Source organism: Sitophilus oryzae, unplaced genomic scaffold (assembly GCF_002938485.1).
Source record: "Sitophilus oryzae breed Bouriz unplaced genomic scaffold, Soryzae_2.0 scaffold_1494_pilon_pilon, whole genome shotgun sequence".
NCBI lineage: Eukaryota > Metazoa > Arthropoda > Insecta > Coleoptera > Curculionidae > Sitophilus > Sitophilus oryzae.
In genome coordinates, this window is record NW_022146163.1 from 1,317,926 (window position 1) to 1,334,883 (window position 16,958).

Consider the following 16,958-nt stretch of genomic DNA (forward strand, 5'->3'; position numbering starts at 1 on the left):
TAGTCATTACTTTTCGCCGACATGAACGACGTCACAATATCTATTAACGGCATTTTAGTAGGCTACCGTTTAACGACTGTTTAAGTACATCGTTTATTTTATATGATATTAAAAATACTTCTTCTTCTTATAGTACCATCTTCTAATGAAGGTTGGCAACAATCGCGGCGAAACACTGTCTGTCCTGTGCAGCTCGAAACAGTTCGTGTGAGTTCAGTCCAGTCCAGTCTCGTCAGTTTTTCAAAGAGTGCTTGCGTCTCCCAAGTCCTCAGTCCTCTTCTTCCTTCTACCTTTACAACTTTTTTCTAACCAAGAACATCTTCATTGCGTACATAATCTGTCGAGGGTGTTTTCAAGAGTCTTCTGTAGATCCACATTTCAAAATCTTCCAACCGTCTCATGGTGTTCATTTTAATCGTCCATGTCTCACAGCCGTATAAGAGGATTGAGTAGACATAACAATGGACAAAATGCAGACGTATGTTGATGTTGAGTGATCGGTTACATAGTAGGTTTCTCATTTTGTTAAACATTGATTTAGCCTGTTCTAACTTTCCACCGGCCCACCGGGAATTTTCCCGTTTTCTCATATGGCCCATCCACCCCTGAAAGTTTGAATCACTCTGTATAATTCTGTGGTTGATAGTATAAACTCTTGGATTTTGTTCGCTGAAATGTTCTTGATACAATGAATTTAACGATGTTGGGAATATTTTTTAGATAGAATCTTTTAACATCCTATAATAGCAGAAATTTAAATATTACAATTTTGGATATAATTTTAATAAAAATAGATTAGATGTTCTATACGTAATGTAACTTCTAAGTCGGGATCAAGGTCCGATGTTAGCCAGGATCCCAGGTGTTTGAACTTATTTACCGTGTCTACGCATTGTCCGTATACTCGTATGTTGGGTGGTGGAATATTTCTCCTACTAACGACCATTATCTTGGTTTTTGCCGTGTTTATTTTAAGGCCCAATGGATCTCCTTCCCGAACTATGTCGTCTAGAAGTTCTTGAAGAGCCTCAGGGTTGTCAGCGATAATCGCGGTGTCGTCTGCATACCTAAGGTTGTTAATTGGGACGTCATTTATTTTTATGCCAATGCCTTTATCTTGTAGGGCCTTATCGAATATATATCCCGAGTATATATTACTTATTTGTACAAAATTATTTTTTTTAATTTACTACAAATAGTGTTTCCCATTTATTACATAAAATTTTAAAGAAATAAATGCCGGATTCAATATAATCTATTAAAAAATAAAAAATTTCGTTTGACAAATATTGTCAAAATTTCTTTTCTTTATAATTTTATTTGTATTAAATTACTAAAATTACTGTTTGATGTTCTGTGAAGAAAATACCTCTAGTAAAAATCTATTAACAGTCTAACAGTTACCCACTTATCGAAACAACGAAACTTGAACGAAACAAACACCACGGCACATTGTCATGGATATTTATGCCAATGCGACAGTGATTAGAATGGTCTTGACGGAAACAGTACTCGGAAAAATTGTCAGTTCAGGAGCTTGGAACACCCTCAAAAGGAAAATTCCACTCCTCCAACACCCAGTGGATGACATACTAAGAATGAGCAACTTTGAGAAACACATCACTGCAATTGAGCAATAAAAAGAATTGGAAGAGAGAAACCTTTGCAGGTTAAAGACCACACCATAACGTGGTGTACTCATACTTCTAAAATGTAAACAGTAACAGGGATAGGAGTATTTAGGCGGAGAAATTAATACTCCGAACCAACGAGTACCTACCCCAGCATCATTCGGGCAAAAATCTACGCTACTGAAAGATGCGTACAACTTTTCTTAGATATGAACTATCGGAAACAAGAAATATTCATCTTATCCGATAGCCAAGTAGCAATAAAAGCGACCAACTGAGTAACCATCAGTTGGAAGTTGGTCAAAGAATGCCTAGAGACTCTAAACAAATAGGCAAAGAAAATAAGTCCTTGTACTCTGGGACCAGCCTACTAAGATATAGAAAGTAATAAAAAAGCAAACGATCTAGCTAGAAAAGTCTTCCAAGTTTTCCAGGTTTTTCAAGTTTTCCAAGTTTTCCAAGTTTTCCAAGTTTTCCAAGTTTTCCAAGTTTTCCAAGCTTTCCAAGTCGAAACCATCTTAAAGCGGGACTCCTAGAAGAACTGGAAGAACCTGGAAACCTGGAAATTTTCAAGAATCCGTAACCTAAAATGGAAATCTTCCAAACTCGAAGAAATTTCTCAGAGCTTACGACCGAGAAAAATCAAGGATTTTTCTTGATTTAAGTAAGCACAATCTTCGGATTGTCACGGGGTTACTAACAAAATACGGTCTCCGAACATCTTAGTAGATTGAAGCTAAGAAACCACAGCGAGTGCAGATTCTATGGGGAAAATGAAAAAAAAACAAAAATAGCCTGGCGCACTTATCAATGAGTGCGCCAAGACGACAACCATTCATGCTACAAACTTTGGTATGATTCATATCGGAGAACTAACCGCTGTAATACCGTTTCAGGTACTGGTTTTTGTCAAAACTCTGAGATTGTATGATGAGTTATAGTTCAAGAAAAGGGGGCACAGTCAATTTATAAGGTCGCGGTGATTAACTTTGCCCCTCCCATACAATTTACAATCTATCAACAAGAATCTATTAGAAAAATGAAAGACTTGCAAGACTCTTATAGCAAGATCAAGACTATGATTCGACCCAGACTAAGAGAATCTTCTTCTTGGTTTTGCATTTCCTCATCACTACCAATTTTGCATTATATTTACCATGTCTCTCGCATTAACTCAATAAGGAAAGTTTGCAGGGGTGGATGGGAAAGTGGAAACCGGCCCGGGAAAAACAGGCAACCGGCCCAAATCCACAAATACAAAATTACCTAAACGAAGAAACATATTTTATTTATTAATATATAAGTAAGGGTGTTTTTCGCTCGTGCGAAAAAGCTCTTTTGCCTCCGGTTTAGAAAAAAATTAAATTGTCTTGATCAAAATTTTCGTAAAGACCAATATTGGGTCGGACATCTGAAATGTTACTACAAAATGCCTCAGTTTTACAGGGTTCTACTGCTTTATTTCTATCTAATCTAGTTTAAACCTTATTTAACTCTTCTCTGTTGTCTCAGCAATTTTTAGCAAATTCATTTTAGCTACATTTTAAACAACAATTTAGACTTGGCTTTTAGTTCTCAGACGGCTTTTAGTCCGTTTCCCCAATTCAAGCCAAGCATAGGTATGTTTTCTCCGTCAACCGCAGAGTTAGCTAATCAAATCTTTTTTGAGCTCTTATCGGAACCGCCCCACCGGCCCAACTTTCCACCGGCCCACCGGGAATTTTCCCGTTTTCTCATATGGCCCATCCACCCCTGAAAGTTTGAATCACTCTGTATAATTCTGTGGTTGATAGTATAAACTCTTGGATTTTGTTCGCTGAAATGTTCTTGATACAATGAATTTAACGATGTTGGGAATATTTTTTAGATAGAATCTTTTAACATCCTATAATAGCAGAAATTTAAATATTACAATTTTGGATATAATTTTAATAAAAATAGATGTTGTTTCGTAATTTATTTCCAAATCTGTCGAATTAATATCTATTTCCGCGTAACCAACGATTTTTTTGAACTTTGATTTATAAAACCCTTTTTAAAATACACGAGAGCGAATGAATAAAAATATGATAATAAAAGACGAAAAGAATAAGTTATTCATTCATATTTTTTAAACGTTAAAGGACAATTTATTACAAAAAAAAAGTTTCCTTGGCATATGTCCAAACTTAATTTATTAGCTATCACTATAATTTATCGAAACATAGTTTGTATTTTAAATCAAAAGCATAGATTTTTGGATATCGATTAAAGTATTGAGTCATAGTTCTTTAGATATTTCACCTCTTTAATCAAATTAGGTACATTATCTTTTGTTGACGTATCATTGTGTCATTTAAAAATAGAATTAATGTATAATAGGAAGAGATGAATAAAATATTAATTTATTAATTTGTCTAGAAATTTTTAATTATTCAAAAAGCAGTGGTGTATAGAAAATTTTATCCTCATATTTCTAAAATTTTCAAAATTTTAATTTTTACTTTCTACCCTTTGAGGTGGCTAAATATCTTTACTTAATACACATTAGGGTTTCCGGAACAGGAGCTGTTTTTCGGAACCGAGAATTTTGGTACCTTTTAGGAACTAGGATTTCCTGTTTTTTCGGTACTTTTGGTACTAACTAATTTTTGTTCAATGCTGTTGCAGTTCATCAATTAGAAAGCAAGGGATGGTTTTTCAAAGTAAAATCGATAAAAAAAACTGAGATTTTTAATGAAAATATCCAATTATTAAGGAATCAGTCATGAGAAAATTAATATAAACACAAGAAAAAAAAGTAAGGGTGGGTAACTTAAAATTCACATCAAACAACATAAACCCATTTAACTAAATTTGATAAAAAAGTCCTACATTTTTAAATTCAAAATGCAAATATCTATTAAAATAAAATATAAAATATAACTAATACATTGAACAACATTATACTAAATAATAAAATAACATACAGGGTGGCCCATCGAAAACGTCCCGCAAGGCATAACGGTCAGGGTAATTTTTTTTCAGAAAATTTAAAAACACGTCAATTTTGTTTGTGAGGGGGACAACTTTTGCTACAAAAATGATTGAAAAATCTTCAACCCTCTAAGCGGGGGTGTCATCCCCCCATTTTTTCAAATGGGAAGGTTGGTCAAGTGGTACCGTAATGAAAAGGGCTTTCTATTCTCTATACTTTCCCACTTCGTTTTTGAAAATCGCTCGAGTCATTGAGAAAATATGAAGATTTGAAAAGTTCTTCTTAATATCGTTAAACTTTTTAACAATTTTGGTGTACTTACTTGCAGAAAAAGTGGAAATAATCGAACTTTATTTTAAAAATAATGAATGTGGCAATCCGGTTGCGCAGATATTCAATGAACGCCATCCTGACAAACACCTTTATGGCAAAATTGTTCGTGAGATAGTAGCAAAATTTCGCAAAACTGGTTCCGTTATGAATAAAAAGAGGCAGAGGGAAAATTCTGTAGTAAATGAAGTTATGGAGGTATTCGTATTGGACTAAGTTGCCATGGATAGTACGCTGAGTACAAGAAAATTAGTCAATGAGAGCGGCGTGAATCGTACAAGTGTCCAAAGGATATTAAAGAAAACACAAGTTCCACCCGTACAAAATTCAGTTGGTACAAGAACTCAACGAAGACGATTTTGATCGTAGCTTGCAATTTTGTGAAACTATGAGTGAACGAGTGGCGAATGATAATAATTTCCTATTTAATGTGTGTTCGCACAAGTCACAGAACAGCAACTATCTAGCAACTACCGCAGATGATCGTTCAACCTTGTGGCAAGTGAAAAAAAGCGTAAACATCTAGAAATAATAACAAAAACAGCAAATTGGTCGAAGGAATTTATCCTTATCATTTACTCTGATAAATGTTTAAATAAACTTTTCAAATTTCAATCCATCATATTTTCTCAATGACTCGATCGATTTTAAAAAACGAAGCGGGGAAATATAGAGAGTAGAAAGCTCTTTTCATTGCGGCGCCACTTGACCCCCTTGCCATTTGAAAAAAGTTGGGGGATGACACCCCCGCTTAGAGGGTTGAAGATTTTGCAATCATTTTTGGGGCAAAAGTTGTCCGCCTCACAAACAAAATTGACGTGTTTTTTGATTTTTTGAAAAAAAATACCCTGACCGTCATGCCTTGCGGAACGTTTTCGATGGGCCACCCTGTATTTAAACCTATTATAGGAACTTCAAAAGGGAAAAGAAGCAAGAGAAAGGGAAAAGAAGCAGAATTTGACCGCTAGAATGTATTAATGGTCATCCGCGCGCAACAAAAAATAATTTTTTAATTATTGTTACCGAAAGTCCCGAAAGTACCAAAAAGAACCGGGAATTACTTTCGGCACCGGGATTTCCGGATATGTAGCCTTACAAGAATTATTTTATATTTACGATTAAGATTGTGAATGAATTTCAACCAACAGATTTCTCACATAAAATAAACCAATTTTTATGGAAATTTTGGGCAGTATTAATATTTAAAATATTTAAATCGAGCAAGAAATTAATACGAATACTAGATAGAACTTTTGTGTAATATACATACATATGGCTATTACGAGAACTTATACCGAAATACCGGAATTTGATACGCCCCTGAACTTTTCGTTAATGATCAGCTTGGGATCATCCGCGATTTAAATTTGTCATATAAATAGGGAACTTTGCCAAAAATGGTTATTCACTTTTTTGCTTGCAAGTCGAATCTTCTATCAGTTCAAAATGTTCAGATTGGTAAGTTTACATAAATATGTGTTTTTTGTACACACATCACATTTAATTATGTAAAGAGTTAATGTTCCTCAATTATATTCAAACATTCTTTGAGATATTTTAGTCAAAATAGCTACTAAGTTAAAAAAAATTAAAATATTTTTGATAGTAACACATTTCTTTACTTTTTTGATTCATTTACACGAACCTAGCCAGTAGCTGGCGAACCTATCGAGTTTCACTGGTACACCACCTACTTGATACTTGTAAATTAGTTGTTAGGTGAAAAGAAAAGTGTAACCTGGTGCTTTCAAGTATCTGTCAAATTCAACATTTAAAGATTTAAAGTGTAGAAATGGCTAAAAAGTGCGCAAATGACCTTTTATTTGAAAATGTTGTCTTTTTTAGTTTTGATCTAATGTTTTTATTTAATCTAACTTTTAGGCGTCTAGGTAGAATATTTTTGCTATTTTTAATCAATGGTAGCCGTTTCTCATGGTAGGCGTAAAAATAACTGATAATAATATGTTTTCAGTCAATAATTTATCTTGATTGTGAATTTGGTTAAATTTTAGGAATAAATTGATATTTAGAAAAAAGTTAAAATTTGGTTGCAGGAAAATTATTGCGCGATATAATCTATGAATATATTATTTCTCCCTTTTATTGAACTGGCATCATTAGTATATTATTTTTCCTTCTAATTACACAACTTAAGTTTAGATTTTCTTTAAAAATAAACCCCAATATACCGGATGTTGCATCGTCGGACGGGACATAGGAAATCCCATGTAAATTTTAATGGGGTTAATTATTGGCTTCCCTAATTATTTTAGAGAATAATTCTATTTACGTTTATTGAAGAGTACTAAAACCCACATTTCAAAAGAATAACTTTAGATATTTTTGATTAGCTCGTTTACGAGTTATCGCCGATTTCTTTTTAAATATTTCTCCTTTCTTATGGCCCTGTATTTACTTATGAGCACCAGTCAAGGTAAAAGATAACTGTCAAATGAAGTTGTCATTTCAGAAATTTACCTATTTAGTGCTTTATTATTATTGAAAACTCATTCCTACATCGGAAGTCTTAAAGATGTATTTATAAAGACAAATTAATATGAATTAAAGTAAAATAAAGTAATCAATTACAAGGTTAATTATAGTATTATTACAATATTCAATAACTTATTAATTTAGGTACTATTAAATTGTTAGAACTTAGGATTTAAGAAGATGTTTAAATATTCCTCCATCGACTGCTAGACAATAACCCAGGCGATCATAAAATTCTCTCCTTACATTCGCTAGTTGGTAAACTGAAATTCTATTGCATTCGGCAGAAATAGCATTTTTTAACTCGTCTAGATTTGGGTATTTTTTATCCTTGTATATCCTGTTTTTTAAATGGACCCAGAGAAAGAACTAATTTGGTGAAATATCAGGAGACCTTGCTGGCATTTACTGTATGATTTAGGCCAATAACGTTTCCGTTAAAACTATTGTCTAAATATTCCCGAACAGCCAAGGTACTATGTGCCGGGCAGCCATCCATTTGGTACCAAACTTCCTGATTTTCCCTAGCGGTATCATGTAAAGCAGGTAAAATATGATATTCGAGTAGTTCTAAATAATATTCTGCATTTAAATTTCGCGTAAGAAATAATGGCCCGATAATATTGTGTCCGAATATCCCTGCCCAAACATTTACTTTCTGTGGATATTGCGTCCTTGTTTCGACAAACCTGTGTTGGTTTTCTTTGTTCCAATATCGATAATTTTGAACATTGGGTTCATTATTTAAGGTAAACGTGCATTCGTCAATGAAACGTGTTTTTTAAAAATTCCCTATCCGTGTTTGCTCTTTCCATCATATCAAAGCAAAACGCCTGCCGCCGTATTTCGTCCCCATCTCGTAGCTCTTGGTGCTTTTCATATTTGAAGGAATAGTATTTATGTCGTTTTAAAATTCGAAACGCTGTAGTGTGATCTATTCCTATTTCAACCTCAAGTTTCCTTGTGCTGATCTTTCCATTGTTTTCTTCCACGCACAATAAAACTTCCAAGTCGGTATCATTTCTTGCATCTTCTCTTTGTTCCTGCCTTGCTTCACATCTGCAGTTATTTATTAGGGTAACTTTGGTCTCAAATCTCTGGATATTCCTTGCGATTGTAGATTTTCCAGGTATCGGTCTATTCGGATACAGAGCAGCAAACATGTCCGACACCTTTTGATAACCATTTCCTTGATAATACCATTTAATCATCAATACTTTTTCTTGGGAAGTGTAATTCATGGCTAATATTTTCGATGTAGGTATGAGTTTTTAATAATAATAATAAAGCACTAAATAGATAAATTTCTGAAATGACAACTTCATTTGACAGTTATCTTTTACCTTGACTGGTGCTCATAAGTAAATACAGGGCCATAAGAAAGGAGAAATATTTAAAAAGAAATCGGGCGATAACTCGTAAACGGGCTAATAAAAAATATCTAAAGTTATTCTTTTACATGTGGGTTTTAGTGCTCTTCAATAAACCTAAATAGAATTATTCTCTAAAATAATTAGGGAAGCCAATAATTGACCCTATTAAAATTTACATGGGATTTTCTGTTCCGCTCGACGATGCAACACCCGGTATAGTATACAAACTATATTCCAGAAACTTCGGCATCATATTCTGCAGATAAAAATAAGTAAAAAAGTTCGTATAAATGTATATCCTAAAATATTTAGTTTTGGACATACAGGGTGTAGAAGTTTAATTTTTATTTTATTTTTTTTAAATAATTTCTGAAGTAACATGAATAATTGGATGAAAATTGGTATCTGGGAGTTTTTTGACATGAGAAATTTGATTTTGATGTCAATATGACTCCTACTTGTAGAGGGCGCCACCTACATATTTTTTAACAGGTTTGAAGAGCAATAACTTTTCTTTCGTCCCTGTCTAAAACTATTGATCAAAAAAATATACATTTGCGGCGTTTTTTACGCGAAAAAGGTCTCTTGGTAAAATTCGCCACAAGCAACCGTTCTCAAGATATTTAGAATGAAGATTGTCAATACATGTCATTATTGACAAAAAAATAAACATGTTGAATAGATAGTTGTTTGACTGAATTGATAAATTCGAGAACTTTTTATGTTTTTAAATTAATCACCAATTTTTCTTCGAAAAAATTATGATAAAACAGTTTCTGATGAACTTTTGGCACAAAAACATACCAAATTTATGATTTGAGTCTATAAACTATTTAGTCAACATGTTTAATGTATGTCAATGATGGCAGGTATTGATAATTTCGATTCCAAATATCTCGAGAACTATTATTCGTAGCGATTTTTACCCAGAGACGTTTTTTACGTAGCATCTATAATTTCATAAAAAAAAGTTCTCAGTCGTGTGAAAACCTCATCTTTTTATCTCTCTCTACATCAGTAGAGAAATGAGACATCCTGTACAGGGTGGCTCGAATTCGACGCTCATCATTGGAATTTCGGAAACTGTAAGAGATACAGGATCGGTTAAATGGAGGCAAAGTTGCGCAATTTGGTGCTCAATAAAATGCCGTATTGCATTTTGAAAAATTCCGAATACTTAAAAAAACTAGTATAATACTTAGAAAACTTACTACAAAAAAAAACGGAATTTTCAATTTTGTTTTCTATTGTTTTCTGACTTTATTTGTTAAATAAAAATTGCAAAAAAATGCAATACGGCATTTTATTGAGCATCCAATTGCGCAACTTTGCCTCCATTTAACCGATCCTGTATCTCTTACGGTTTCCGAAATCCCAACGATGAGCGTCGAATTCGATCCACCCTGTACACTGGATGTTGCCATATAAGTATTTGAAAACAGTAGTTCTTGTGTAGTTCGTCAAATATCTTATCTCTTTAAATAATAAAGTAAGTTAGTGAATCTAGCGAACCAATTGGTAGAATCCTAGTGACAACATTTTTCAGGTAGATTTCTTGATAACATTATATAACCGAAAATAAATTCTAAAATGTTAAACAATTCTTTTTATCGCGAATTAATATGTATCATTTGTGTTTATTATGTTTATTGGAATGCTATTTTAATAATTTGGTCATTTATATCGAATATTTAGACGTTCTTTTACACAATGGAACTACCGAAATGAAATTTGCATAATTTTGAAGAGATTGTTGAAGTATTTATAGGCGAAACATTTGGGAAATATTTACATTAAGAAAAAATAAATTTATGCCAAAGTTATTATCTAGACTTATAAAAGATATTTTATATAAAAGTATAAGTACTTAATTAATAAATACAGATTGGTACATTGTTTCTCCTACTATAGGATATTTAACAATTGATAGATAACAGGAGCCCGGGACATAGGATTTATTTGTTTAATAGTACTAAATAGTTGAAAAGGTCTGGTTTTTTTTCACCATTGAAAGAGAAATCTTCAAAATAAGTTATCTTTTGAAAACATCTCTGGGGGGCGTTGAATCCAAATGGAAATCAGCTTGTCACTGTCTTAGTTTCTTAGCAAATCAATTTTTTAAAAAATATAAATAGAAAAAACTATTTAAATTAACTAAATATAATTCAGAGAATATTTTAAATTTAAGCATCTACAGATGCATTTACTTAAATCAAATTAGATTATTTATTATAAAAAGAAATACCTAAATCGAAATGAAAACAAAAATATAGCCAACAAATGACAACTGTCAAATCGACTGGTCTCAACTGGTCAATTCCAGATCATTGATTGACAAAAAATTCTTACTTCACTACACTTCACAACTAGGTGGAACGAAAAGACGATGTTTTATTGTTAAATAAATAGTGCAGCTCAAGCATGAAAAAGTTAAAAGCGGGACAAAATAAAATGCTAACACTGTAATGTAGTATTGTATATTATATTTTTGTTGTTGTTTATACTGTTTCAATTAGTTTTATTTTTCAGTTGGTTGTTTCTTCTATCCTGGCTTACGCTACCACCATTGCCGCATTTCCCCAATTCTCCCAACCACAATTTCGCCTAGAAAGTCCCACAGGAAAGATCGCCATTTTAAGACAAGACTCACAGCTTAATCCCGATGGCAGCTACAGTTGGCAGTAAGTAAAAGAGCTTAAAATTGTAGATTGTATAGGGTGAGGGGGGCAGTTAATCACCGCAACCTTATAGATCTATTGTGTCCCTCTTTCTTGAGTTATAACTCATCATACAGTTTCACGGCTTTGACTAAAGAGATCTATCTGAGACCGTTTTACAGAGGGTAGTTCTCCAACTCCGATATCAGTCGTACCAAAATACTCATTTTTCCTACAGAATCTGCATTCGCCGAAGATTCTTCGCCGAAGATTCTTCGCCGAAGATTCTTCGGACCAGTAACTATGTGATTCTTATAGGCGTTGGATCGTTTTAGAATCCATTAATTAGAATTATTTTTTATACACCAGGTAGAATACAGCATTAGTTCTACAGGATTTGGCAATAGTGCGTCGGGCATTTGTAGCTCCTAGAATAAAAAAAAACTTTACTCCTAGAATTTTGTTTAAGTGCAAATCTAAAGTATGTTCTAGGATGTATTTCAGCAAAATATTTTAACTTCTATAAAATGGCTCAAAAAAGTGTGAGTGGATCGGGATGATTTTTTTTAAATGGAACACCCTGTATATTATTGCATTTTTGGCTTCTTTTCAGATCACTTTACATAATCCTAAGATATGAGTAAATATATTTTGCTAGTTTCAGAGACATTAATAAATACCTATGTATACAGGGTTGTTCGCCACATACGACACGGAATATTGTAGCTAAACGATTAGATTTTTAAAAATTGTAAGTTTTGGGTTCGTTGAAGGACTATTAGAGCTACAATTTAAAAATATTTTTACAAGATACAGAGTGTCCCAAATAACTAAAAAATATCAAAGCTGTATTTTTTAAAATAAAACAGCCTGTATATTATTACATTTTTAGTTTCTACGATTAAAATAAAGGTAAATTTGATCAAGGTCTTTACACTTAAATCTTACCGTTTTTGAAATATTTTCAATTTTGTGAAATTGCAGTATAAATTTTAAGGCTTCATTTCTCCGAGGGTATCAAAGTTTTTAATACTAAATATTTACTGAATTATATTTATTGATCAGTTATTGTGTTGCAATAATACAAATTTTACTACCTTATACAGAGTGTCTAAATATTTATTTTAAATAATTATTAGCTTTAAACGGCAATAACTTGTTTAATTTAAATGGAACTCCCTGTATGTTTTATGAGAGTCAGATGCACATTTTAATTGTCTATCAAATTGTATTATACCATTTCTTACCTATCTCTTCAAGTTTCCGTAGAAAATGCATTTTCTTGTAATTTAGAACTCATTTATCAATATATCCATGGAATACTGACATTTTAGATTATCTTTAAAGATGTACCAAATTTTTAAAGAGTACAGATACTAATATTGTCGATATAGTTCGTTTATTTCATTAAAAAATAAAAAAAAACTGTTTAAATATTTGTTAAAGAGATTAGAATTAGACAGTGTAGTAAAACAACTAACACCTTTAAAATTATATTTCATTTTTTGAAAAATGCTTATTTATAACAGAGACGTTCATTTTCATAACTTATTATTATATTGGCTTCTGATTCAAATCCATATTTGTTTAGAATAATTTGTTAACGAACACAATTAAGTATGTAATTAATTAGTATTTGGGCGGAAATACTGGTGGTAGGTATATTTAATTAATGGTATACTCTTTTATAAAAAATTAAATAGTTTTCTTTTTGCATACAAATGGGCTAGTAATATTATCGTTTTACTAAAAACGATAATATTACTATCCTGTACATTTTGAACAGTTGTTGTTTTAAAAACAATCTAAAATTTCAATATTCCATGGGTATATTGATAAATGAGGTCTAAATTATAAGAAAATGCATTTTCTACGAAAACTTGAAGGGATATTTAAGAAGTGGTATAATACAATTTGATAGACAATTAAATTGTGCATCTGATTCTCATAAAATATACAGGGTGTTCCATTTAAATTAAACAAGTTATTGCCGTTTAAAGCTAGTAATTATTTAAAATGAATTTTTAGACACTCTGTATAAGGTAGTATAATTTTTATTATTGCAACACAATAACTAATCAATAAATAAACTTCAGTAGATATTTAGTATTAATAACTTTGATACCCTCGGGGGAAAAAAAGCTAACTAAAGCCTTAAATTTTTTACTGCAATTTCACAAAATTGAAAATATTTCATAAACGGTAAGGTTTAAGTGTAATAAACCTTAATCAAATTTAGCTTTATTTTAATCGTAGAAACTAAAAATGCAATAATATACAGAGTGTTCCATTTAAAAAAATACAACTTTGATATTTTTTATTTATTTGGGACACTCTGTATCTTGTAAAAATAATTTAAAATTGTAGCTCTAATAATTCTTCAACGAACCCAAAACTTACAATTTGTAAAAATCTAATCGTTTAGCTACAATACTCTGTGTCGTATGTGGTGAACAACCCTGTATAAAAAATATACTATTATGTTTTCAGCCATTTAAAAAAAATATTAAACACAATAACTGTCCTGAAATCAAAACTATATTAGGTATTTACTTTAGATGGTCTGTACTTACTTTGCTATAAATATGGTAATCTTAAATCATACAGGATGCCCAAAATTTTACGCCAATCTTTCTAAAATATAAAATAATTTTTCTTGATTTTTTTAGATGGAACACCCTGTATATTATTTTTTCAATAGATGAAGAGTTAAAAAATAAACATTTTCTGTATTTAGAGTATTTCAAAATGTTTAACAGTTTCGCAGATATTCGCGGTTTTATATTTCATATGGCATTTTCCATTGTAAGTTTTTATCAAAGCCACCCAATGATTTTTTTCTCGTATTTTACCGTTGAGAGAGCCAGCCATATGAAATAATACTGCGCGTATCTGCAAAACCATTAAGAATTTTGAAATACCTTAAATACAAAATATGTTAATTTTTTAATTCTCCATCTAATAAAAAAAAAATATACAGGGTGTTATATTTTAGAAAGTTTGGCGTAGAATTTTGAACACCCTGTGATTTAAGATTACGATAGTTATAGCAAAGTAAGTATAGACCATCAAAAGTAAATACCTAATATAGTTTTGATTTCAGGACAGTTCTTGAATTTGTAATATTTTTTTAATAAAGGTTGAAAAATATATATTTTTTATTTATTTATTAATATCTCTGAAATTATCGAAATATATTTACTCATATCTTAGGATTATGTAAAGATGTAAAGTGGTCTGAAAGAAAGCCAAAAATGCAATAATATACAGGGTGTTCCATTTAAAAGAAATCACCCCGATTCACTCACGCTTTTTTGAGTCACCCTATAGAAGTTAAAATATTTTCTTGAAATACATTCTTGTACAAAATTCTTAAGTTTTATATTCTAGTAGCTACAGATGCTCGACGCACTATTGCCGAACCCTCTATGCAGCAACAAAATATTAAGTATATAAATAAAAGTTTAGTGTATATTTGGTTTGATTTCTTGGTTTAAAAACGTTTTTAACGGCATTTTTAGGTATGAAACTGAAAATGGTATCAAGGCCCACGAACAAGGCCAACAGAGATCACCATTTGTAGGAGGAGGCACTTCCGCTCAAGGGTATTACTCTTACACAGCTCCCAATGGTTTACTAGTCGCTTTGAACTACGTAGCTGACGAAAACGGTTACCAACCACAATCTGACGTGCTCCCCACTCCTCCACCAATCCCCGCAGCTATCCTGAGGTCTCTGGAATGGAACCGTGCCCATCCAGAACCCCAACAGAACCCTTTTAATTAGGTTTATTGTTCCATTGTACAATTTATTTGTAGGTTAAGTTTTTGTATTTGTAAATAAAATCTATTTTTAAAGATGTTGAACTTTTAATTTCAATAACTTTCAAAAATGAAATTATCAGTCGATTTTTATTCAGATCTATTGAGGATACATTCTCCAGTTCTATCCTTTTTTCTATCCCAAAAAGTCTAGCAATTTAGAGACTGAACCCTCCATATAGCTCTCTGTCAATGGCCTACATGATGGCCTATCAGAAAACCGCACATTGACCAGGCCTGTCATACTGACATAAAATGTGTTCTGTCTAGTTCTGTCGTTTCATCTTCAAATTGATAGAACCTGCACGTTCGTCAATCCCATTATATTTAGAAAGTACTCGATTAGCGGAACGCCAAGCAGTCGATTTTGGAATTCTGCCGTGCGAATCGTTTTCTGGATAAGCGTTGAGCACATATTGGCAAAATCGCAATTTCTCAGAATCGTCAAATGTGGATAAAACAATGAAAAATTTCAATGTTACGTGAATTTCATATTCTATTCTTGAGTTACGTCAACATATTTTTCTATGGTTATGTCATTATTCTTATTATACGAGGGAAATGTTAAAAACGCTCCTCAGCATTTTCGATGTTTTGAACAAGATTCTACACGCACACTGGTTCGATCACGGCCGCGATCACAATCACGATCAGGGTAGCGATAACATGAGCGATCATTCTAGCACACATCAACTCGTTCACGTTCACCGCCGTACCTATATGTAGTGCGCCATCCTGTAGGTATACATAGGAATATAATAAATAATAATAATAAAAAATAGGTACAAATTAAAAAAATAGAATAAAATAGGTAATAATAAAATAGGTACAAATTAAAAATGTGAATTATGTATACCGAAAAAAAAACATTCTTAAATATTTACCTACAATATTTAAACTTAAACAATAAAAAAGTATACATATATATTATACAGTCCAGTTGCAACTCCAATTTTGTCTCAAACTTTTTATTTTTAATTCTATTATTTTTGTAACTTGGATCGGATAAATCATAAAGAATTTTGTATTTTTACAGCCTTAATTAGCTGCTCTGTTAACTCCATTTCTAAATTGAAACAAGAAAAAACACACAAAATAACGGAAAATTCCTATCAGTTGGGTCGCGATCACGCGATCAAATTCGACAAGTTGAATCTGATCGCCACCGCAGAATAGAACGCCGCCAGGCCGCTTCGTCTCCAAAACTTGATCGCGCCAATGTGAAACGGGTCATATCATAGACTTAAAATAAAATATAGACTGAGCATCTCATTCATAAATAGCTGGAACATGCGGTCAGACAATGTCTTGTTATTGTTGTGTTATTGTTTTAGATTATAACGAGTACAACACGAGTGATAGATAGGTTGTCTCTGTCGTAACGGTCGTTCCCTGACGACTCTGACGCGAAACACAACACTGTCTTTCGTTTCTCAAGTACACCTGAACTCGCCGTATCATAGCCGGGTAATTTTTTTATTTTAATGAAGCTATAATTAAATTAAAAATATATCGGATTTAATTTTTTTTATATTTTATTAAGATTTAAGACAGGTTTTTTTAAATAAAAGTTTAGAAAAAACGTCTTAGAAACCAAAAAGGATAAAAATAATAAAATACACATTATAGAAGAAATTTTATAATCGAAATTGCGTAATTTTTGAAATTAATAGTGAATTATTAATTTTAGTCAAACA

The 16,958-nt window shown here is 32.0% G+C and overlaps 1 protein-coding gene across 1 annotated transcript; it reads left to right on the top strand.

The window, feature by feature from the left end:
* Positions 1 to 6,309: 6,309 nt before the first annotated feature.
* LOC115877620 (endocuticle structural glycoprotein SgAbd-2-like) lies at positions 6,310 to 15,293 on the top strand. Its single transcript, XM_030893867.1, has 3 exons — positions 6,310 to 6,375; positions 11,313 to 11,464; positions 14,962 to 15,293. Exons 1-3 carry the CDS (start codon positions 6,364 to 6,366, stop codon positions 15,224 to 15,226), a joined length of 429 nt encoding a protein of 142 aa, XP_030749727.1. The 5' UTR covers positions 6,310 to 6,363; the 3' UTR covers positions 15,227 to 15,293.
* Positions 15,294 to 16,958: the final 1,665 nt, after the last annotated feature.